Raw genomic sequence first — 25,609 nt, 5'->3', positions numbered from 1 at the left:
CTGTAGTCCTGCCCCCACTTTCTCTTTTTCTTTTCTCTACATCTGTCTGTCATCTATCTGTTCTTCTGCTTCCCATGTTAGACTATTATTTTTGTCCCTGTCACATTTTCCCTACAGTCTCCCAGCCCCTTCTTATATCAACTCAGACACCACCTAATCTTCTTTTGACTTCTTCCCACACATGCAAATGGATGGCCCACGTTAATTCTATGTTTGTGTGTTTTGTTTCCAAGTAAACTCAGTATGCTGTTAGGTAGACACTACAATTACTAATTCTCGTAATATTGGACAGGTGACACTCCTTTTTTATCTCTTGATCTTTGAATGTAGATGTACATCTATGAAAAAGTAAAACCTGCCATATTGAAGAACTATGTGATTACATATGATATATTAATAGGGGAAAGCTGGAGAAGTTATGGTAAGATAAGGTAGATTTCTACTCAGAATGCAAAAGGACAAAGTGTATTGAGTTGCCAGTTAGTCGCTACTGGAGGCTTTCTCTAATGGTGAAAATATAGAAATATTTGTGCACTTGAATTAGTGGATGATATGACTCTTCTAATATATGATTTTTTTAGTTCACAAAAATTAGCAGTTTTTTCCAAGATGAAGCCAGGAAATTGATGGAAAATTCAAAGATCTTCATTTAATAACTGAACTCAAAGTCAAAATTTCTATTACAAACTGTTGAAAAATGGCAACAAACAGAATAGCATCCATGGACATTTAGGAAATTCTGCCAAAGCTGTACTGAGATTTATTCTCTTCTTTTCAGTTTTAGACTGGAAAGAGTAAAAATTAAGCTTTCAAGTCAAGAATTCAAAGAAACAAACATCTAAGGAGAAAAAAGTTGAGATATAATTAATGTTCCAAACATTTATTTTTTTAAAGCTCACAGAATTGATGTCAGTCTTTTGCAAAGGGGAGAAATAAATTTTAGTTATCTAAACAATACAAAGGATATTCTGGCCTTTTATGGCTTTTTCCCCATAAAAGGCAAAAAGGAAAAGCAAAGATATTTTGTGAACTAACACTTTTTCTTGCAACCCCCTTCCTCCCAAAAAAACTTGGCATTTTACTATTCCAAGTAATTCTTTCATACCTGTGGAATAAAGATTATATTGCATATCTTACTCCATATGGTATTTAGAAGCCAAGGTCTGAATGCTGAGTGTTCTCATTGCTACACTGTTTCCTTGCTTCTAGACCCATACTTCTAGACTGATATAGATACATATGCATACATACATCTAATATTTGTACCATTGAAATTCCACAAGGAGAGGTAAAAGAGAGTGGGGCTGAAAAATTTTGAATATGTAATGGCTGAAGACTTTCCAAATTTGGTAAAAGACATAAATCTACAGAGTCAAGAAATGGAGTGAATCCCGAGTAGGATAAGCCCAACAATATCCATGCCAAGACACATCATAATTAAATTTCTGAAAACTAAAGACAAAAAATCTGAAAAGCAGGCAGAGGGAAATGACATGTTGCCTATAGGGCAAAACTGATTTAGATTACATTAGCCTGAAACTATGGGGCCAGAAGGAGATGGCGTAACATTTGTCAAATGCTGAAAGAATTGTCAACTGCAAATTAAATGCCCAGGGATAGTGTCTTTTAGGAGTGTAGGGGAAATAAAAGACATTCTCAGATGAAGGAAAACTAAGAGAATTTGTTGCTAGCAGAGCAACCCTTAAAGAATAGTAAATGGAAGTTCTTGAGGCAGAAACTAAATGACCAGAAAGAATCTTAGAACATCAGGAAGAAATTAAAAAAAAAAAAAAAAAAAAAGAAAAAGAAAATGGATACATAAAGGAGTAAATGTAATATACTATTCTTGTGTTTTTCTTTTCATGTGTTTCCTCTTGGCTTATTATTTAGCTAGATGTTTGAATCAAATTTTAATTAATTTATTTTTTCTCTCATTTTTATTGATACGAGTTTTTGAGGCCATGGATTTTCTTCTGATCATTGTTTTACATGACTTTCTTCATTCCTAATACGTAGTTTTCATTATCATATTTGAAAAAAAAATTTTTTGTTTCTCTTTCACTTAAGACCTGTTTTAATAGTAAGTTTGTTAATTTCCAGGAGGGAAGGACCTTTTTTTCTTCTTTGTTATTAATTTCTAGTTTTATTACATCACGATGATAGAAGATTACATTTTTAGTTTGTGGACCCACTGGATGCTTTCTCTCTGACCTAATGGATGATCATTTTTTTGTGAATATTTTATGTGTGCTTGATGAAGGTGTATCCTTTATTAGCAAGACATATTTTAATAAATTTATCCACGAAATTTATTTTTAAATGTTTTGGTCTTTTATATCTTTATTATTTGCCCACTGACCTCTCTTGTATTGAAAAAGTGTATTTAAGTCTTTTAATATTAGCGTGTTTCTGTTTCTCCTTGAAGATCCAGTAACTTCTGTTTTATAAAGATGGTTGCAATACATAGATATTCATACTTAATTATATTTTCGTCATGAATTGTGTCTTTTAGTGTCAAAATAATTTCTATATCTAATGCTTTTTGGTGTGAAACTTAGTGATGATAGGATTATAAGCTTTAGTTTCTTATTAGCTTTGGTACATTTTTGCCGCTGTTTCATTGTCACATTTTTGAATCTGTTTCAGTACATCTTTGTATAGCACAGGTCAAATATCACTTTGTGAGAATTTGAAGATTTTTATTTATGTTGTAAATGTTACATTATTTTTTGTATTTACAATTTCTCTACATATTTCATTACACATTTCTCTTTCATTTTTAACTTTCTATATTCAGGAAAGTTGTTCCCTCAATTATTGCATACTTGAAACTGTTTTTCTGTAATCTTTATACCTGAATGACAGATGGACTAGATATAAAGTTCTTGGTTCCCACTTTCTTGAGTGTCTTGAAAATGCTTCTACACTGTTTTATTGCTTTTATGTTTCTTTTAATATGCATGATGCAAGCCAAATTTTCTTGCCCTTCTAAGTTATGTGCTGAGAAGTGTTACGGACTTTTCTTCATTTTTAAGTTTTACTAGGCTATGTCTCGAGGTAGTTTACCATACTGGTCAATTTTCCCAATTCCTGGTGGGTCCTTTCCACATGTAAGTCCAGGTCTTTTATTTCTAGGAAGTTTTCTTGGATTGTAGTTTGAATACTAGTGTGAATTCATTGCTCAGTTTTTCTTTTTCAGGGACTCCAATTATAAACATGTTGCCTGTCTTCTGTTTCTACTACTTTCTATGATTCTTTTATTTCCTTGTTTAATCTCGTTTTTATTCTTTTGTGGGTGTTTTTTTTTTTTTTTTTTTACTGTCTTCAGTGCTTTTTTTGAATTTTTATTTAAATCTCTGCTCCTTTAGTTACCTTGAGATTGTCTTCATTTTTCAATGGTTTCCCTCTTTTCTTCCATTTCTTTTTCTATATTTATGTTCTTAGTTTCAAAAAAAAAATTATGTCTCTGAATGCTTATTTGAGCTTAGTTAATTCAGCTTTTAATTCTGCATTGTAGTTTTTTCTGCTTTGTAAGATTTTTATCATTCATTTGAATGGATATCAGCAGCTGAAATGTTTGACTCTCAGTTTTGTTACCTTCTTATAGAAGCTCTATTATAGATCATATAGACATCTTTCATCTCATTAGTTTGTGTTCAGAGCAGATATTTTCTAATCCAGGTGCAGCCTTTTGTCAATGTAACAAAATTTGGTTTTATCAATTATTAACTTCCTTCATCTTTCAGTGACAGTAGTGATTGTCTTTTGTTTGGTCCTCATTTATTTTTCTGGGTACTTGATTTTCCTTTCTTCCTTATTTCCTTATCCACACATTCTTCAGAGGGTTTCTCTCTTTCTCTTCCCTTCCTCTCTTTGCAGAAGTAATGCCTTTCTGAGGTCAGTTCTTCTTATACTGAGCCCTTTAAGTCCCCTCTCTGTAGCTCATTCTCCAGTCTCCTGGCTCTTCTCACATGTAAGGTGGACTTTCTCTCCCTCTGGTTATTTCAGTTCATTTTAGGACTCCTCACCTCCCTCTCTCCTCTTCTGCATGATTTTGAGACTCCCCTCATTCTCTGCAAAGGCTTAGATCAGGAACTTGAGGCTTAAGTTTGCTGTATATGTTGTTTCTTTCTATTTACAGGTAATTTGAAGTTTGTACTGTTACCTGTTTTTTGTATTTGTGATTGCATTGTCCTACTTGTTGGATGAGTGTGGAGAGATTTGGATTTAGTCTGCTATAATTTTCCTCAGGCTACCTAGAAGTCCACATCTGTGCTTTTTCTAATCAAGGTTAGCCAAAAAATAAACAAAACAACAGAAACCCCCACGTGAGTTTTAGTTTCTATTTCTCTCTTTAAAATGAAAGCTTAAGTTTTGAAATTTTCCTTTCTTGAGGAAGGACTCATATAATTCTATTTCCAAAAGAGTGGTAGAAGAATATTTTATAATTTAATCCTATTTTTGAAAAGAAGGACTTTTCTGCTAGGAAATAATATTTGGAACCAAACATATAACTCCTTTCTTCACAGAAATTGAAAATAAATAACTTGAAAAAAATTCTTTTAGAATTTGTAGAACTCTAGTGTTGTTATGTAGTTTATACCAATGTCATCTGTTTCAATTCTTTGCCTTTAAACAAAATTTTCTAAAGGAGCAACCTTTTTTTAGACCACATCACTAATATAGTTTTCCATACCATGATTAAAATTTCCCATACCACTTGTTGATATGATTGAATTTTGTAGCTGGGTAACTTACGATTTTTAGTGTCTGACTTCTGTCTCTTTCTTTCTTTCACTTACTTTCTAGCTGATTCAAGGCTTTGCCTGGTTGTGTGGAACAATTATTTTGAAATTTCTGACATCTAAAATGTTAGGTGTTTCAGATCATGTAAGTACTTTCTAGTTAAAGCATAAAAATTCCTATAAATATGTAGCTGGATGAAAACTTTAAAACCATCCATTTTTACCTCTTTAGTTTATAGAGAGTAAGTGCCTTTTCAAGGTCCTGGAGTTAGTTATTGGCAGACTCAGTAATAAAACCCTACAGTTAAGTGATCTTTTCAACCCACTAAGAAAAAACTGTATCAATGAATGCTAACCTAGCCATCCAGAAAAAAAAAAAAGAATAATATCTTAAGTAGTTATGTGTTTTTTTATTTCAGTTAAAATACGAATTGGGGCACCTGGCTAGCCAGTCAGTAGAGCGTGTGACTCTTGATGTTGGGGTTGTGGGTTCAAGCCCCATGTTGCGTATGGAGATTACTTAAAAAATAAAATAAACTCTTAAGCAAATAACCTCATGTATTTAAATAAGTTACTCATTTATTGAAAATGTTAATATATGAGCAGTCTGTACTCAGCTTTGAAATATAATAGTCAAAATCTTAATGTAGTTTTATTTATGTATAGTTAATAGAGTAAAATTAAGATATGACTTGATATTGTTAAAGCTTTTCTTGTTACATAAAGGAAAGTGGTAAATGTTAAAAATCCTCTATCTTTTCATCTTCTAGAAAATATATGGACCTATCCCTCATGTGTGGTGTGTGTTTGTTTTAAAGCCAGTGTCTTACATAATAGCCCTTGTCAAAGCTTAAGTCCCTACTTAGCTAATCAGTTTAAGGGACAGAAAACAATGCAGAAACTTACTTTTGATTCTTACTTTCTGTTTGGATATGAGCATACATGAGCAAATCACACAGTAACCTACTCTGAAATGTACTTCATCTCATACTATCCAATTAGAACCCTGTCTAATGCTGAAATTTCTTCATCTTTAACAACAGATTATGGTCCTTAGTCTCTAAAAGGTCAAGTGCTATCACTCTCCAGTAGAATTGAGCTAGCATACATGTTCAAGTTAAATAAAATTTCAAAGTATATGGATTTATCTGCCATTTATTGGTAGCTCTGTATGGTGATTTATTAGGTTTATTTGTTGCTGCTGTTCTCTGGTATGTCTGATATACTCCTTTTTTCTTTTCCTTTTTATTCTGTAGGGCTAAACATTTTATGGTGAACTTTATTGAGGCCTCCTAAGTCATCCATTTGTTAAGTTGGTCTATGGGTTTCTTTTCTGCCTTGCTCCACGTTGTCACCCAACTCATTACAAATCTTACACACACACACCTATCCCCCCCCCACCCCCCCCCCACTCTTAAGTTGCTTCGTGTGTGTGACACTTGTGAGAAAGACTTGCAATGAAAGTGGTTTAGTTAAATTATTATTAGTCATCAGGCCCAGTCAAAATTAGAAAAATGAAGTCAATTCTAAATTATGCTTGCTACTGGTAGATAAGGGGAATCATAAATAAATGAAAACCACAGATAATTATTACACTTGATATAAAATAATTTCATTTCTTTAAAATAATTTGAATTAAGGTTTACATACCAAATATTTTTTCTGGCCTTCTGAGAATGCAGTGGAAAAACAATTGTCTCACTGACAGTGGGTAATAAATAACTGAAAATAAGAGTTCTACATTGAGTTTGGTTGGTGATGTTTATTTCAAAGGCCTTGGAGATCAAGTAACTAAATCAAAGTCGTGTGTGTAGTTGTTATAATTCTTATGATCAATAGCTGTTATATTTAATGGCTTTGACTGTATGCCTGAAAAATTCAAGAAACACCAAAAATTGTAATCAGTGTATGAAACTTTGTGAAAATGACAACACATAGGAAATTTATTCATGTTTTTCACTGTGTGGTAAAAAGGGTTAATGTGAGATTGTTTTCTTCTTGAGAAATGATTATAAAATCTCATGATTAACTACATGGTGGTTTCTGCCCAGCGATTATTGATCTTAACTCACTCTTTATGTTATCATGTCTGCTTATTTTTTCTGACCTCTTTCTGCTTTTCATTCTTTTGATATTTCTCTTTGTTTTCAGTTTTCTTCATAATTCAGTATATAATAATGTATTGTTCACTGAATTTTTTGTTTGTTTTCTTTGAGGGCCGTCCATGTACCTTGGATTTATCTGCTCTGTAGACTTTGTTAATATTACAACAAATCAGTTATTATTGACCATAATTATTAGTGTAATTTTAATTTCTTTTACTTTATTTTCTTCCCAGATTCGCCTGAGTGACCTTATAGCAGCCAGAATCTTAAGGTATACAGATTTTGATACCTTAATTTACACCTGTGCTCCTGAATTTGACTTCATGGAAAAAGCGGTATGAACGGTTTTTTTTTTTTTTGGTTTTTTTCCTTCTCTACAGGTATGATGGTCTTTTGCTCTTAAGTTTTCCTTTTAATCTGAAACTCAAATTTTTTATTCAGAGACAACCAACTTTATCATTTTTTACTATAATTTTTACTAATCCTAAGCATTCCTTACCTGTTTTTTTTTTATGTGTAAAATGAGTAAACAGTGACCCCTATCTTAAAGAGTTCTTGATGATGGTTGAATGAGATAATCCAGGAAGAGTGCCTACCATACTATTTGATCCACAGTGAATTACTATTAGTACAGTTCAATTACTTTTTTTTATTTAAAAAAAAAATTTTTTTTTTTAAACATTTAATTATTTTTGAGACAGAGAGAGACAGAGCACGAACGGGTGAGGGGCAGAGAGAGAGGGAGACACAGAATCGGAAGCAGGCTCCAGGCTCTGAGCCATCAGCCCAGAGCCTGATGCAGGGCTCGAACTCACGGACTGCGAGATCGTGACCTGAGCCGAAGTTGGACGCTCAACTGACTGAGCCACCCAGGCGCCCCTGGTTCAATTACTTTTAATAGTGTATGTCACTTAGAAGTATGGGACTACTCACGAAAAATAAATCTAAGTTCTTGTTTTGGTTTTTAAAAACTTTAGTTATGTTTCATTTAATACATCAAATATTATAAAAATCTTTAACAAAATGGTGCCAAGAAAGATATACTATTAATCATACATTATTCTCTTATCTATCCAACCAGTCCTATATTTACTCAAAAACTATTAGCATTAATTATCTGTGAGGCTGTTGGCTGCAAAGAGGAAAATGGCTTGGCTTCTGCCTTCAAGAAAGTATTTAATTTAGTGACATGGTAAATCACTCTGACCACATTAATGGGTCATGAGAATTATTTAGCTGCTGTCATTTCAGTACTTATTCATATTTACAGTAAGTAAGTAGGATGACTTTCTTCCTCTAGTTTCACCAGTGAAAATAATGGAACTTTGCAACCCAAGAAATGATAATATAGGGCCTGGGGATCAGTAAACACAAAATTTAAAAATTAATATATAAATAAAGGAAAGATAAAACCAAAAGAAGGGGAAAAATAATATATAGCTAATTTTTGTTTTAATAGTTTTTACCGTTAAAACCTTTGGTGCATTTGTATAACTTTTTATAATTTTAATTCTTGTATTAGAAGATAAAGATTGATAAATATACATAATATTAATGGCAAAAACATTTTTACCTTTATGAAATTTCGTTGTGACATAAGTTTTTACTCACTTAATATAAAATTTAATAAATGACTTTTGAACAATTTGCTTTATTTCAGACTCCATTGAGATACACAAAGACATTATTGCTTCCAGTTGTTATGTTGATTACTTATTTTATCTTTAAAAAGGTATATTTAAAAATTTGTTATCATTTGCTTTTGGGTTCAAGATAAGGGCTATAATAGAATTGTAGTTCAGAATTCCATCTTATCAGAATTCCATCTTATTTTTAGGATGAACCCTTCCCCCATAAAACAGATTTCTTACTCAGATCTTTATCTAGTATTATATGGGTTTTAGAAAGCCTCATTAGAAAAGATATTCTTATTTATTCTTTCAAAAGAAATTTGTCAGTTACTTACTATGTACCATGAACTATATTCACATTGTCAGTCCACTGGAACAAATAAAACAGGCCTGCTTCTATCTTGGAACTTACATTATTGGTGGGTGTGGGTGCAGGGTGGGGCATTAAGCAAATAATCACACAATAACTAAAGAATTACAATTGTTATAGGTGCTGTGAAAGGAAGATGACAGTTTGGTAGCTTTTAAATATAAAGCAGATTCAAAGAAGTCTTAATCCGCTTTAAGACCTTCACAGGAGAAATTCTACACACATTCTTTAAAAAATCATTGTGTGTTCACTGTTTTCCCAACAAAAGAAAACATTATTAGTGATAGAAGAAATAATATTCTAAAATACCTGTGACAGATTTTCTTGGTCTTGAAGTGGTATATCTGAAAGCCTAAAGAACCTGGGTCTTAGTTTTTTGCAATTTTGAACCATCTTTATGATACTTGTTTACAAGTCGTCTTAAATCAGTATTGTTATGCCCAGAATTCGTGATCCCAAAAGACCACCAGGGAGCCAAGTCCGATGTAAAAGCAAAAGAGCCTTTATTCGAGCTAGCTCGAGCTCAATCCCCTACCTGCACCGAAGCAGGGGTGAGATACCGGAGAGAGAGAGAGTTTCAAAAGGACAAAGGTTTTATTGGGGCCTAGGGGCAGTTAGTGAGGTAATGGCTATGGCCTCAGCCGATTGGCTGGGGAAGGGTCCAAGTCCTGTTAGGCAGGTGGAGGGGGGTGTTACTCAAGGGGAGGAGGTGTGGTCAAGGTGAAGGACACAGAACAAGATGGAGTCGGCCAGCGTAGGCCAGCCCTTTCAAGTATGTATTTATCATAGACTTTTAAGTAGATAGCAGAAGCATCTCTCTGCCACCATACCAGGGGTGGCCCTGATCCAACTAGTTTTCTATGTGTAAAGTCACGGTGCATACCTTGCGTGTGTGGTTGCAGTTCCTACATTTTCTCATTCCTGTGTTTTCATGTAAAATGTGAACAATTTATGAGAAGTCTCTGTCTCTACCTTGATCTCTGTTGTTTCTCCCTTGACCCAGTTCCCTAGGGACCACTTGGAAAGAGGATAGAGGTAATGAGAAGGAATGGGTAAACTAGAGCAGTGTCCCCTGGGCTCTACCTAGCTCTCCACTAGCCTGTTTCCATTCCATCATGGCAAACGGTGGTATTCTTCCAAGGCTACACTTAAAGGGGTAATGCAGGAATTAACTCTTCAGTGAGGAGATAGCTGGCATCGGAGAAGATGAGAGCTAGATCTACTATTACTATTTTTTAAAATTAAGATCCAAGACTCATAAACATAGTACTCGCCCCCAGACACACCATAGCTCAAATCATGCATGCGCATTAACATGTTCTCTCTCTCTCTCTCTTTCTCTCTTTCTCTCTTTCTCTCTCTCTCTCTCTCTCGCTCTCTCTCTCTCTCTCTCTCTCTCTCACACACACACACACACACACACACACACACACACACACACACACACACACCCATCCCTGCAGCTTAACTCCTTTCTGCCTCTAGGTAAACCCCTCATCTTTATTTGTTCCATTGTGGTTTCTTTTTCACCTCAAGGATATTTCTGATCTAAATTTACATTTTCACTTGTGTGAAGTCGCTTCTGGGAAGAAAGAAAGAAGGCATATATAGTATGATTTTTCTGTGACACTACAGAATCTTAAACTCCCCTAAGTGCATATATTCTATCAACTATACCACCAAATAGGCTTCGTGCTTGCCTAAGTGACTAGAATCTCATGTATGTCACTTGAAACATTCATCCATAAAAAATGCTCTTGAACAAATGAGAGAAGTTAAAGATTCTAAACTTAGATTTAATTTTAAATTAGAGTTCAAATTTCACTCTATTTTTTTCATTGTTTATTTCTAAGTTGTAAAGTGCATATCCTTCACAGTTTAAAATTTTAAGTTCCCCATAAGGTTTTTATCTTACTGTTTAAGTTGCATAGGATTGTAGCTAAAGCCTCCTTGGCCCAATTTAGCCCCCACCTTCCCCTTCACTCCTCCTGCTCTCCTCCCTCCCTCAGCATCTTGTGGTACATTGTCAGAGGTGCTCACTGGCCTTCCCAGTGCTCACTCGTGGCTGAGATCAGGGAAGCAGATATGCCATAACTAATTTTATAATAATCTGGAGTTTCAGTGAAGCAGGACTATGGACTGCAGTGTATGGAGTCTGGAGGGGGGTGGTAGGGGTGGGGGAGAGTTTCCCACTTTGCATGGAAGGTTAAGATCGTCTCTGAAAGTACATGGGAGAAGCAGCCTCCTTTATAGAAACTAATTCCCCACTTTCAGCCCACCTCCCTCCCAGTAAAATACAAACTTAAACTCTAGTAAAGAGTTGTCCACATGTAAGGGCTTAGAATTTTAATGTTGAAATGGACCTTAAAGATTTATCTCAACAGCGGGGTGCCTGGGGAGCTCAGTCGGTTAAGCAGCAGACTTTGGCTCAGATCATGGTCTCATGGTTCATGAGTTTGAACCTTGCATTGGGCTCTTCTGCTGTAAGGAGTCCACTTTGGATCCTCTGTCCCCCTCTCTCTCTGCCCTCCCTGTCCCTACTCCCCCACCCATCCCCTTGTGCACTCTCCCTCTCTCTCTCAAAAATGAATAAACATTTTTTTAAAAAAGATTTACTCCAACACTCCTTTCTTTTTTTTAATAGCAGAGGAACTTAGAACGGCAAGAAAATATTTGCCTGGGGCAAAGATGGGATTAAAGTGTTTCTGAGGACTCACTTTAACAATTAAGATACTTTTTCCTTGTGGGGGTGTTTACATTAATGAATTGGAGCATTTTAAATGTCACATAATTCCTTAGAAAAGTTTAATTTATTCTATTCACAGGCTACTCGTGATATTTTATGTGTCTTATCTGCAAACACCTATCAAAGGTAATTATAATTGTTTTTAAATCATACTGTTTTCACTTGCTAAATAACTACTGTAATATTAAATGAATGTATATTAAACCAGCATTTTGATTAAGAAAGACATGAACCAATCTTAGATGTTCTCTTAAAAGACTGAATATATTATTCTTAGAGATTTCTTTTATGTGTTTGGACTTGTTTTGGAGATACTTATATTTGAATTAATTTAAAGTTTAAATCAAGTTAAACTTTAATATATGGCTAGAATTTAAAGTCCATAAACAGAAGTAAGCTAAAGTTTTATTTGGGCAGGTTTTTTTTGACTTTCAGAGAAAACATAATTATTTGTTTTTCTGCATAATCATGAAATAGTTTATTCTCCATTTATTGTAAAGCCATTTGCTGTATCACTTTTTTTTTTTTTTTTTTGGTGGTTTTAGTGAAGTCACTAGAATTATGGCATAAACATATGTGAGTAAAATAACTCAGATCACACATTGCTAAACATATGTGAGTAAAATAACTCAAATCACACATTGCTACCAGACATGAGAAGTAGATTGTGAAGAAAATTTCCTTCTGAGGAATATCTTAAATTAAATTTTATACTTATAGCTGTATCATTAAATTTGATGTATTTAATGAAATTTATTTTTAGGACAGTTTTAGATTTACGGAATATTTGTGAAGTTAGTACAGAGAGTTTCCATGAGCTCCATACCCCATGCTTGTATTTTCAGTAAAGCATTTCATATGGTTGCTAGAAGAGCTAAACAGAACCCTGTGTTTGAAATGGTTAAATCTTATTTGTTGAAATTCAAATCGAGGCGTTTAATAGACCCATGTTCTGGGTCTTAAATCTTAATAGACTTTGTTCTGGTCAGATAGAGACCAGGGAAATATGCCTTGATGCAGTAAAAAGAATGTTTTTAGAGCCATGGGAACTATTCACATAAAGAATATATGATGGCACCCGGGATATTTAATTGGATAATAGAGGATTGAGAAGTACTTTGTGACTGTCTTCAACTATTTGAGAGAGTACAGTGTGGAAGAGGACAGACTTGAGGGGACCAAAGGTTGGAAGATATTTAGCTCAAAGGAAGGAGTTGATTACAGTCCTGAAAGTGACAGCCTTGTGTGTGTGTATGGGCAGAGGAGTTTTTTAAATTACAAAAATAATACATGTGTACAGTAATACATTCAGATGAAATAATATTTCAAGAAAAGAGGAAATGTTTCCCTCCCTTAGAGCTACTACTCATTGGTGCTGATCGCAAATGGCTTCATATGTATCATTCTAGAAAACACTTCTAAAAACACAATAGTTTTATAAAAAATAGAATCAATATTATTGTTATGTAACTTTTTATTTTTATTTAACAGCTTATCTTGGGTATCTGCCTAGATCTTCCTCATACTTTGTAGTGGTCTCCACATTTTATTGTTCCTCATATGAGTGATTACCAAGTACTTAGCTAGTCCCTCATCAATGGGCGTTAAGATTATATTTATCTTTTTGTCATAACAGCAAGTGCTAAGAGTAATGAACATTTCTGTACATATTTCTTTGCATACTTATTTGAATATTTAGAATATTTAGTATTAGAATATTTGAAATGGGACTTTGAACCATAATTTATAAATGTTTATAATTTGATAAATCCTGAGAACTTATGATGGGAGTGTCCATTTCTCTGTATCTCCATGAATACCAGTGTTATCAAACTGAACTTTTTCTGACAGGTTAAAAAAAAAAAAAAAAAAAGGTGGGGGGAAGCGGGGGGCTCATTTTCTTTTATCCGTCTTTACCAGGGAAGTTTTACATCTTTCAAATGACTGGTGTATTTGTATCTCTTGACCATTTGAAAATTGATTTGTAGGGTATTTTAATTTATATTATAGACAGTAACCTTTTGCCTATTACATGTATAACATTTCTTCTAGGATATCAATTTATAGTTTATTAATGGTCTTTGCTTTATAGAAGTTTAGAATTTCTGTACAGTCACAACTATACATTTTCTGTGTTAATTTGTTCCTTAGAAACACCCACATCAAAATCATTAAATTACTTCCTCATATTTTCTTTCATAATGTTTATTTTTTGCCAAGTAATAAGTATATATTTAAAGTGTACAACACAATGACTTGATGTACATATATATTGCAAAATGATCACCACAATCAAGTTAATTAATACATCTAACACCTATATCACCTCTCGGTTACCTTTTTGTATATGAGAATGCTTAAGATCCTTACTCTCAGCAAACTTTAAGTATACAATACAGCATTATTAACTATAGTCACTATTCTGTACATTCATTTCTCAGAACTTATTCATCTTACAACTAAAAGTTTGTATCTTTTGATGAACATCACCCGCATCAGCCCCCACCCCACAGCCTCTGGCAACCACCATTCTTCTCTGTTTCTGAATTTACTTTTTTTTTTCTTTTTTAGACTCCACATATATGTGATACCATAAAGGATTTGTCTTTCTTTGACCTATGTCACCTAGCTTAATGCCCTCCTGGTTCATCCATGTTGTCATAAATGGCAGAATTCCCTTTTTTTTTTTAAGACTGAATAATATTCCCTTGCTTATATATACCACATATTCTTTATCCATGTGTTCAGTGACAGACACTTCAGCTGCTTCTATATCTTGGCTATTATGAATAATGCTGCCATGAACATGGAAGTGTAGATATCTCTTCAAAATATGGATTTTGATTCCTTTGGATATGTTCCCAGGGGTAGGACGGCTGGATCGTATGTCAGTTCTCTTTTTAGTTTTTTGAGGAGCCTCCAATACCGCTTTCCATAATGACTGTACCAATTTACATTCCCACCAGCTGTACACAGGGTTTCCCTTTTCTCTGTGTCCTCATCAACACGTATCTTTTGTCTTTGATTATAGCCATTCCAATAGTAGTGAGGTGATATCTCGTTGTGGTTCGGAATTGTATTTCCTGGATGATTAATGAAATTGAGCACTTTGCATTTTTCCTGTTCTCCTTCAGAAAAAAATGTCTCTTCAGGTCTTTTGCCCATGTTTAAATCAGATTATTTATTTATTTATCGCCATTGGGTTGTATGAGTTCCTTATTTACTTCAGCTATTAACTCCTTATCAGATACACAGTTTGCAAATATTTTCACCCCTTCCATAGGTTGCCTTTTCATTTTGTTGATTGTTTCCTTTGCTGTGCAGAAACATTTTAGTTGATGTGGTCCCACTGGTTTATTTTTCCTTTTGTTGATGGTGCTTTTGGTGTCAGACTCAAAAAATCATTGTGAAGATCGATGTCAAGGAGGTTTTTCCCTGTTTTTTCTCATAGGAGTTTTATGGTTTGAAGTATTACATTTAAGCTTTTCATCCATTTCAACTTAATTTTTGTGAGTGGTATAAAATAGGAGTTTAATTTCATTCTTTTACATGTGAATATCCAGTTTTCTAAGCATCATTTATTGAAGACACTATTCTTTTCCCATTGTGTGTTAGTGCCCTTATCAAAGATAAATTGACCATATACACATAAGTTTATTTGGGGACTCTATATTCTGTTTCATTGGTCCATGTATCCACTTTTATGCGTGTACCATACTGTTTTGATTACTGTACTTTTGTGATATAGTTTGAAGTCAATAACTACAATACCTGCAGCTTCATTCTGCTTTCCCAAGATTATCTTGGAAATTCAGGGTCTTTTGTTGTTCCATATGAAATTTGGGATCAATCTTTCTGTATCTGTGAAAAATGTCATTGGAATTTTGATTGGGATTGCTTTGAATCTGTAGATTGCTTTGGGTAGTATGGATATTTTAACATTAATTCTTCCAAACCAAGAACATAGGATATCTTTCTATTTGTGTAGTCTTCAGTTTCTTTCATCAGCATCTTACAGTCGTCAGTGTAGAGGTCTCTCCTTGGTGAAGTGTACTCCTTCCTACATGCTTTATTGTTTTTGATGCTATTATAAATGAGATTGCTTTCTAAATTACCCGTTCAGATAGTTCACTGTGATTGTGTGGAAATGCAACTGATTTTTATATGTTAACTTTGTATTCCACAAATTTACTGAATTCATTTATTAGTTTTAACAGTTTTTTGGTGGGGTCTTTAGGGTTTTCTGTACGTAAGGTCACATCATCTGCAAACATAGTTTTACTTCTCCCTTTCTTATTTCTTTTTTTTATTTTTCTTGCCTAATTGCCCTTGTTAGGACTTCCAATACAGTGCTGGATGGAAATAGAGTGGGCATCCGTGTCTTGTTCCTGATCTTCGTGGAAAAGTTTTTGAGGTTTTCAACATTGAGTATGAAGTTAGCTGTGTGCCTTTATTGTGTTGAGGTACATTCCTTTTGTACCTAATTTGTTGAGAATTTTTATCATGGAGGGGTTTCGAATTTTGTCAAATGCTTTTTCTGTGTCTGTTGAGATACTCAGATGGTTTTTATTCTTCATTCTGTTAAAGTGGCACATCAAATTTATTGATTTGTATGTATTGTACTATCCTAGCATTGCAAAGATAAATCCCACCTACTCATGGTGTGTGGTCCTTTTAATATGATGTTGAATTAGGTTTCTGGTATTTGTTGAAGTTTTTTGCATCTATGTTCATCAGGGATATTGGCCTACAATATTCTTTTCTTTTATCATCCTTGTCTTGCTTCAGTATGAGGGTAATGCCAGCCTTATAAAATGAGATTGGGAGTGTTCCTTCCTCTTAAATTTGTTGGAAAAATTTGAGAAGGATTAGCATTAATCCTTATTTAAATGTTTGGTAGAATTCTCCAGTGTAGCCATCTGGCCCTCCACTTCTTTTTGTGGGGAGATTTTTGGTTACTTATTAAGTCTTCTTACTAGTTTTAAGTCTATTCAGATTTTCTATTGCTTTGTAATTCAGTCTTTGTAGGTTGTATGTTTCTAGGAATATGTTTCTTTGAGATGTCCAATTTGTTGGTGTATAATTGTTCATAGTAGTCTCTTATGATCCTTTGTATTTTTGTGGTATCAATTTTAATGTCCCCACTTTCATTTGTGATTTTATTTATTTAAATCTTCTGTTTTTTTTCTTAGTCTTACTAAAGGCTTATTAATTTTGTTTATCTTTTCAAAAAAACTAGCTCTTAGTTTTATTGATGTTTTCTATTGTTTCTTGTCTCTTATTTCATTTATTTCTATTATGATCTTTGTTATTTCTTTCCTGTCGGTAATGTTGGGCTTCATTTGTTCTTCTACTTCCTTGAGGTATATAATTGTTTATTTGAAATATTTTTTTCTTAATATAGGCATTTACCAGGATAAGCTCCCCTCTTAGAACTGCTTTTGCTTCATTCCATATTTTGGTATGTTGTGTTTTTATTTCATTTGTTTCAAGATATTTTTTATTTTCTTTTGATTTCTTCTTTGATCCATCGATTGTTCAGGATTAGGTTGTTTAATTTCCATGTATTTATGAATTTTCTTTCTTTCCTACTATTATTGATTTTCTAATGTCCTACTATTGTGGTCAGAAAAGATACTTGTTATGATTTTAGTCTTCTTAAATTTATTGACCTGTTCTGTGACCTAACATAGGATCTATCCTAGAGAATGTTCTGTGTGCATCTGAGGAGAATGTGTATTCTACTGCTGTTGATGAAATGCTCTGTATATATTTGTTAGGTCCATTTGGTCTAAAGTGTAGTTCAAGTCCAATATTTACTCATTGATTTTCTGTCTGGATGATCCATCCATTGTTGAAATTGGTATTGAAATCCTCTACTGTTTTGCATTGCTTTCTCATTCTCCTCTCTGATCTATTTATATTTGCTTAATTTATTTAGGTGTTTTGATGTTGGATGCATATAGATTTATAGATATAGATGTATATATACATATGTATAGATATATATGTATATCACATATATATATACACAGGCATATATATATATATACACACACATATATATGTATGCATATATATATATACATATATACGATGCTTATATAGTATGCATATGTATGTATGATATGTATGAATATGCATATATATATATATATATATATATATATATACACACACACACATATATGATATATAGAGTTACCCCTGCTTTCTTTTTGTTTCCATCTGAGTGGAATATCTTTTCTCATCCCTTCACTTTCACTTTATGTGTGTCCATAAAGCTAAAATGAGTTTCTTTTTTAAAAAATTTTTTATTTAAATTATCTGTACACCTCATGTGGGACTTGAACTCACAACCCCAAGATCAAGAATCACATGCTCTTACAACCATTTTACATATATACGTCTACATCTATAAATCTGTATGCATCCAACATCAAAACACCTAAATAAATTAAATTATGTATAATTTGTTTAGCCACTCTCTGTCTTTGGGTTGGAGAATTAAATTCATTTACATTTAAAATAATTGTTGATAGATAAGGACTTGTTTTGCCACCTAGATGCTTTCTGTTTCATAGTTCCTTTCTTCTTCTCATGCTGTCTTCCTTTTCCATACTGGTATGCTTTGTTTCCTTTCTCTTAATCTTTTGTGTATCTACTGTAGTTGTTTGCTTTATGGTGCTCAAGAGGCTTATTACGTAATACATCTTGTAAATGTCTCTTTTAAGCCAATAAAAACTTAACTTCAATCACATACAAAATCTCAGCTTTTTTCTTTCACTTCCCCTTTTTATCCTTTTGATGTCACAATTTAGATCTTTCTGTGTGGTATCCATTAACAAATTATTATGGCTGTATTTATTTTTAAATACTTTTGTCTTTTTACTTTTATGCTAGAGTTAAGTGATTATATACCACTATTACAACGTTAGAGTATTCCTAATTTGTGTAGTTAACTTTACAGTGAGTTTCATATTTTCATATATGTTTAGGTTACTAATTAGCATTCTTTCATTGTGGCATAAATAACTTCTTTAGCATTTTTTTAAGGCAAGTCTAGTGGTGATGAACTCACTCAGCTTTTGTTTGTCTGAGAAAGTTATTTCATTTTATCTGAGGGATAGCATTGCTGGGTAAAGTGTTCTTAGTTGGCAGATTTTTTTTAGATTTCTTATTTTTGCGAGAGAGGAAGGGGGAGAAAGAGAATTCTAAGCAGACTCTGCGCCAGCAGCAGAGAACCCAGCATGGGGCTCAGTCTCACCATGAGATGGTGACCTGAGCCGAAATCAAGAGTCAGGCGCTTAACCACCTGAGCCACCCAGATGTCCTGCTTTGTTGGCAGATTTTTTAGTGTGAGCATTTTGAATATAACATCTTAAATCAATTTAATTTCTTATGACCTGCAAGGTTTCTGCTGAGAAAACTGCTAATGGCCTTAGGGGGGTTCCCTTTTATGAGATAATTACTGCTTTGACAGTTTATTCTTTGTCTTTAGTTTTGACACTTTCATTATGGTGGGTCTAGTGAATTTGGGGGGGTGGTTAATTTGTATTGGTACCTGGAGCCTCGTGTGCTTGGATATCTAGATCTCTCTCCAGATTTGGCAAGTTTTCAGCTGATCTTTAAATAAGATTCCTGTCCTTTCTCTTCTCCTTCTTGGACTGCCATAATATAAATATTGTTTCTTCTGATGGTGTTCCATAATTCACATAAACATTCTTCACTCATTTTCATTCTTTTTTTTTTCTCTTCTCACTGGATAATTTCAAATTAATCACTTTTCAAGTTCCCATATTTTTGCTTCTGCTTGATCAGGTATGGTATTGATGCTGTATATTGCATTTTTCATTTAATTTATTGTATTTTTTGGCTCTAGAATTTGTTTGGTTCTTTTTATAATTTCTAGCTGTTGAACTTCTTGTTTTATTCATGTATTGTTTTCCTAATTTTATTTAGTTGTCTGCACTCTCTGTACTTCACTGATCTTTCTTAAAACAATTATTTTGAATTCTTTGGCAGTCCACAGATCTCCATTTCTGTGGGGTCAGTTACTGGAAAATTATTGTGTTCCTTTGACTGTGTTATACTTCCGTGATTTTTCATTTCTTGTAGCCTTGCCTTGATCTCTTCAATTTGATGGAGCAATCACCTCTTTCAGATTTTAGGGTCTGGTTTGGTAAGGAAAGACCTTTACCTGCAGGTGGGTGCAAGGAGCCAGGTAAGGTGTGCTGTTTCCATTCTTGGGGAAGGCTCAACACTGTAGTATTTGTGCAGCTCTATCAGCTGAGGTTAGCATCAGTGAAGATTGCAGGCGTCTTCAATGACCAAGGCTGTGGATGTCTGTAATGGTGGTGATCTGCTGGGATCTGCAGTGGTGAAACTTCTGGGGACCACTTGATCTTTTCTCCCATGGTGCACGTTGTGGTCAAGGTATCTTGACCACCGGTATCTCCTTTGGCACTGGGTTTGTCTTGTGGGTGCCCTTGTGGTCATGGTGGCAGTGGTGTTTGATGCGTGGGTGACCATGGGACAGCTGTGTTGCTGGGGATTGGAACTCGTGTGCTTGCAGAGCAATGGTGGCTCTGGGCTCCAGCAGTTCTGGCTAGCCCCCTGTAGTGGTGAATCTGGTTCCTAAGATGTGAGTGTACGTGGAGCAGGCACAATTCGGGGACTGCAGCCTGGGCATTCATGGAGAAACAATGGCTTCAGGGTGCGGGGCACTGGCTGGCTCACGTTGGTGATAATTTGCAGGACACGGATATGCATCAAATGACCGCAAGGCTGGGGTCTGGAGTGCAGGCACTCATAAAGCAACAGTGGGTCTGGGGTTCTGGCTAGCCTGCAGCAGCATTGGTTTCACACCTGAGGCATTGGTGTTTGCAGAGCAGCCACAGAGGTCTGGAATGCTGGTGTACGCAGAGTGGCCACGTCTCTCTACCTGATGTGCACAGGGCTTGTGTGAGGGCTTGTGCGGGACGGCAGCCCTGCCTCTGGAGTGGTGCAACGGCAGCTCCTGCTGGGAGTGGTGCCGCAGTGTTTTCCTCCCAAGGGTTTCTGAGGGCTTTCTTGTTTGAAAAATACCTTTACTTAGCCCTCACATTAAGTTGATGGTTTGTTTAATAGGTATTCCTGGGATTTTTTTCAGCATTTTGTAGATGTTGCTTTATCGTTTTCTAGCATTGAGCATTACAGATGAGAATTTTTTTAAGTTTGTTTATTTTAAGGGAGAGAGTGCGAGAGAGTGCATAGGCTGGGGAGGGGCAGAAAGGAAGAGAGAGAATCCCAAGCATACTCCATGATGTCAGCACACAGCCTGAGCCAGGGCTCAAACCCATGAACGGTGAGATCATGACCTGAGCCAAAATCAAGAGTTGGACGCTCAACCAACTGAGCCCCTACACATGAGAAATTTTATATAAAGTTTTGCTCTCTGGAAATTTATAGGGTTTTAAGATATGCATGTGCATATGTACGTGTGGCTGTGTGTGTACTTTATATGTTTGTTAACTTGTAGGACATTTAAATCTGAACATTCACATCTTTCTTTACCTCAGAGAATTGTAGGGTCTCTTCATCTTGTGCTTAGCCTCTCTTTTTTGAAAATCTGTTGTTGCTTTTTATCAATTTAATTTCTTTAATTTTTATCTATTAATTTTTCTGTTTGCAGATTTGGTTGTATATTCACATTTTAAATTAGCTACTAGATTTATTCACATCAGTGGCTATTCTCAAGGCCTCTCCTCTGCACAAGGCAATTCACTGCAGCATTCTGTTGTGCCCAGATTTCAGGACCAGTGGGAAGCCAGACCCCCTGGCCCCTCCCTCCACTGAGCAAGTCAGGAAGGGGCCTCAATGGAAGCAGAGTAATTTGGTGATTGTAATGCTTTCCTGACAGGCCTTCCTCTGACCAGCCTTTAAAAATAAAAAATAAAAAGTAAAAAAAATCTCTGGATCTGTGTGTGCCCTTGAACTTCCCTTACTTCTTACTTGAACTGTGTAACTTTTCTCTCCAACCCCAAAATCCATATTAGAAGAAGGCCTCTCTGCATGTAAAACTGAAGTCTCCAGTCTTCTCAGCAGAACAGTGAAATAGTTCTGTACCTGTTGTATGAGTCTAACATGCAGCCTAAGAGAAGAAGGGCAATGTTTATACTGTTTATGCTGTGTTCCCTGCACAGTGCCTAGAGCTCAGTAGGTACACCATACAAATCTTGTAAACTTTTAGACATAAGCTTTTCTAGAAATAAAAATATTTATATGATTTACCCAATAATGTTTATTCTAGAAATTTATCCTGAGGAAGTATTCAGGGATGCTCAGGGTTTTATGTACAAGGATGTTCATGGTACTTATAGTTGTCAAAAATGAAAGTAACTCAAAAGTCCAGCAGTACTTACCTAAAACAATATATATGCTTGTCATGGTTGAATATTTAATATAAATTCTTTTTTAAAAATTCTCACAGAGGTACAATCTCCTGCAATCAGTAAAACCTATTTTATCTTAACCAAAGCATGGCTTTTTTATATACCTTAAATAGGATGACTGTCAATCCTGCCTTCATGTTGCTGTAATTTTTAGTGATATTGTCTAACATTTTTATTTTTTTTATTCGTGTTACTGAATAGTTTAGAGAGAATCAAATTTTTTAAATCTAAGAACAAATAAATGCAGTTTATTTTTATGTAATCATAGTGGACATTCAATAAATACAGAATGTTTTTTATTCCAGAAAACAGCTCCTTGAACATGGTGAGGTAAGGCTTTCGTTTTAATCTCTGCTATATTTGTGTGTTAAATTCCAGTTCAAGGGTAATTCACAAAGGTACTGCCTTGCACTGTCAGCCGTGCTTCTGTGGTTCAGCACTGGTAATACATTTCGGCGACCCTTCCCATGCTTCCGTCTGCTCTTTTGAACAGTAGGAAGGATTTGAAAACCAGAAGGCTCATTGACGACCAAGGAGCATAATTAAATTACCTTCATTAATTCATTCATTCTTTTATCCGTTCAATAATAAAAGCATTAAATTCCTAGCCCACTGAGCCTATAGCTCTAGTCAGCTAGAGCCTATCCCGGTGGATCCCCGTGGCCCTGTGACTGGTGGCCTGCTGCCACACATGGACTTGATGGTCAGTCAGCTACAATCTTAGCAGTGTTCCCGGACACAGAAGGTGGAATAGCAATGTTTCTGCCCTCAAATGTGTATAGTTTTTCAACAGACATGATGCAAACAAGACAACATTTTATATGGTGCTAAATTATTTTGTGGCATATGAAGAGAAAGCTCATCAGGGGCTAGAAATAAGATTTCCTAAGTATTAGCACTTTGAGTCTTAAGGGTAAGGTCAAATTTACAAGAGAGGGCAATTGAATTTGAACCTAATGAAAACAGCCTATAATGATAATGAATATTTTATAGTAGTTACTATGTGCCATGTACTGTGCTGCTTAATTCTCATATTATTCCCGCTTTGCAAATAAGAAAATTATGTTAATTAGATGATAGTAGCTTTTACGGAGACAAACACTAACATTTCATTAACTTAACTCAGTAGAAGTTTAATTGTTGGCTGACATAAAGTTAAAACTAGGAGTTCCTGGTTAGCAGGTGGCCCTCCAACAAGCAGTGATTGAGGAACCCAGATTCCTTCCATTTATAGCTCTGCCATCTTCAGCATGTGGCTTCTGGGGCCCATGTACTTGTCTGCCTCATGTCAGCACAGGAGAAGGAACAGGGAAGAGCCTGCACTGGAGGATTGATGCGCTTCTCTGCATTGAATCAGCAAAGGAGAAAGAAGAGGGAAGAGGGTGCTCTGGAGGTTTTGTAAGGGCTACTAGGCCTGGAAATGGAAATGTGAACTTCCTGCCTGCAGCTGGAACTCAGGCATGCGGCCACGCCTGACTGCCGGGGAGCTTGGGAAATGAAGTCTAGCTGCCTGTCTGAGAAGAAAAGCAAAGAGGTCTGGGCCACGGAGTGAAGACCTAAAGAAATTAAATAGCTTTTGTCAGGTCTACAGCTATCTGTTACTAAAGCTTGCATTTGAACACTAGCAGTCCGTCTCCAATGCCCTCAAAGTAGTAGTCAGCCCTTACTGCTTCCTGTGTGCATGGCATTTTGGGGAAGTGATTTATGTCTCTTTATAATTTAATTCTCACAACAACCCATTGAGGTAAGTACTATTATTTTGTATATCTTACAGGTGAAAGAGAACTGAGGCATGGAGAAGTTGAGTAACTTAGGGTCGCAAAGCTGAAATGACCTTAGCTTTGTGGAACCGAGGGCCATGAACCCAGGCCATGTAGCAGCAGAGTCCGTGCTGTTAATCGTTCACCACATGCTACCAACTAATGTGAACTGCTCTTATGCAAGTCAGCCATGTCACATTGTCCACTTTACTTAGTGGTGCACATTCATACTTCATATTTTATCCTACTGTATTTAAAACCCACCTCGGGGCACCTGGATGGCTCAGTCCATTAAGCATCTGACTCTTGGTTTCGGCTCAGGTCATGCATGATCTCACAGCTCATGGGTTTGAGCCCCACATCGGGCTCCACGCTGTTGCCGCTTGGGTTTCTTGCTCACTCCCTCTCTCTCCACCGCTCCCCTGCTCGCTCTCTCAAAATGGATAAATAAACTTAAAATAAATAGCAAAATAATAAAAAAAAATAAAATCCACCTCTTTTTAGAAACAAAGTATTCCTTAATTTTCTGCCCTCATTTTTCACATTCTTTTGCTTTCTTCTTTCATTTCTCCATTTATCTTTGTTTTATCCATTTTAATTTTTTCTGTTAACTCTGTATACTAATCCACTCAATCTTTATTATGTGCACCTGTACACCAGGTCTGTGCTTTCATGGAATTTAATGTATAGTGGAGGAAGACAAGCAACGTGAACACCTCATTATATGTGCCATGACGGAGGAAGTAGATAGACCAGTAGTGCAGAAGAAGTGATTAAATCTGTGTGGAGGAGATAAGGGTAGTTAGGGAAAGATTTTATTAATGACCTTAGAGGAGGAGTTTTCCAAAGTCAAAGCATGGGTGTGTATAAGGAAGCCATAAAGTAGTAAGTTATGTTCAGAGCTGCAGGCAAATCAGTATTGCTGATGCATGGAGAAGGCAAGAAGTAGCAGGAAACGACCCAGGTTCAGACTCTGGTGATTTTGTAGGCAAAGACACTGGACTGTCTCCTGGACTTTATTGTTTAGGAGAGGTGGTATAGTCAGATCTGAGTTGTAGATATTTTCGCCCTGTTGGCAGTAGAGAGGATAGCTTTTTAAAAGGCAGTCAGAAGTCAAGCAGACTAAAAGACAGTGACAGCAAATCTGTTAATTTTTTTAAACTAAAGAGAGTCTGTTAACTCCTGATACATAGATTAAATGTCTAAAAACTGTAGACTTCCGGAAAGAAAGTATGTTGAGCAGTGCCGATGTGGTCTTATGTCTGGCTGGCTCCTCATCCCACTCCCACTTGAGAAATCTGTCTCCTTACAAGGTTTTGGAGATGGACTGTTTTCACCTTAGGGATGATAGGGTACAGAAGGCATAGCCCTGAGAAGGGTAGAGGGTCCATCTTACTCTGGATGTGATATGATAACAAAAGTTTCTACATTCCAGCTTGTTTCAGGATTAGGTAAGGAGTCCTTAGGATAATTAGGGAATAAGTTCTAAATTCCTTGCTTTGTGCCAACCCTCTGAATCCGGGGCAGTCCACAACCTTCAGCTCATTAAATAAATCCCTGGGTTACCTCTGTAGTGTCATGATAATTGGCAAACTTTGTTAGATGAAAGGATTCTGTGGTGATTTTTTCCTCCCAATTTAATGTATTTATCTGTATTTTATTTATTTCATAAGCTGGTTTCTTTTAACCAATTTTTCTATTTTATGGGCTTAGAAATTGGTGGAGTACCCTGTAATTCGCAGGAAAGAAAAAGAGGGGAAAGAGTTAGAAACAATATTTATTGCCAGAATGTTATAGTATCAATGAGGAGCTACTGTGA

At 35.4% G+C, this 25,609-nt stretch overlaps 1 protein-coding gene across 1 annotated transcript in view; it reads left to right on the top strand.

Moving 5' to 3' along the window:
• Positions 1-25,609, top strand: part of DPY19L2 (dpy-19 like 2) — a 94,833-nt gene that overhangs the window by 52,251 nt on the left and 16,973 nt on the right. The window contains exons 13-17 of the mRNA XM_060632869.3: positions 4,810-4,890; positions 7,084-7,185; positions 8,511-8,582; positions 11,677-11,723; positions 22,336-22,360. Of these exons, the coding sequence (XP_060488852.2) occupies positions 4,810-4,890; positions 7,084-7,185; positions 8,511-8,582; positions 11,677-11,723; positions 22,336-22,360 (327 nt within the window). The remainder of the gene's footprint in view (positions 1-4,809; positions 4,891-7,083; positions 7,186-8,510; positions 8,583-11,676; positions 11,724-22,335; positions 22,361-25,609) is intronic.

Source organism: Panthera onca, chromosome A2 (assembly GCF_046562875.1).
Source record: "Panthera onca isolate mPanOnc1 chromosome A2, mPanOnc1 haplotype 2, whole genome shotgun sequence".
Lineage (NCBI taxonomy): Eukaryota > Metazoa > Chordata > Mammalia > Carnivora > Felidae > Panthera > Panthera onca.
Note: the sequence above shows the minus strand (reverse complement) of the source record. Positions and strands in the feature narration are given on the sequence as shown.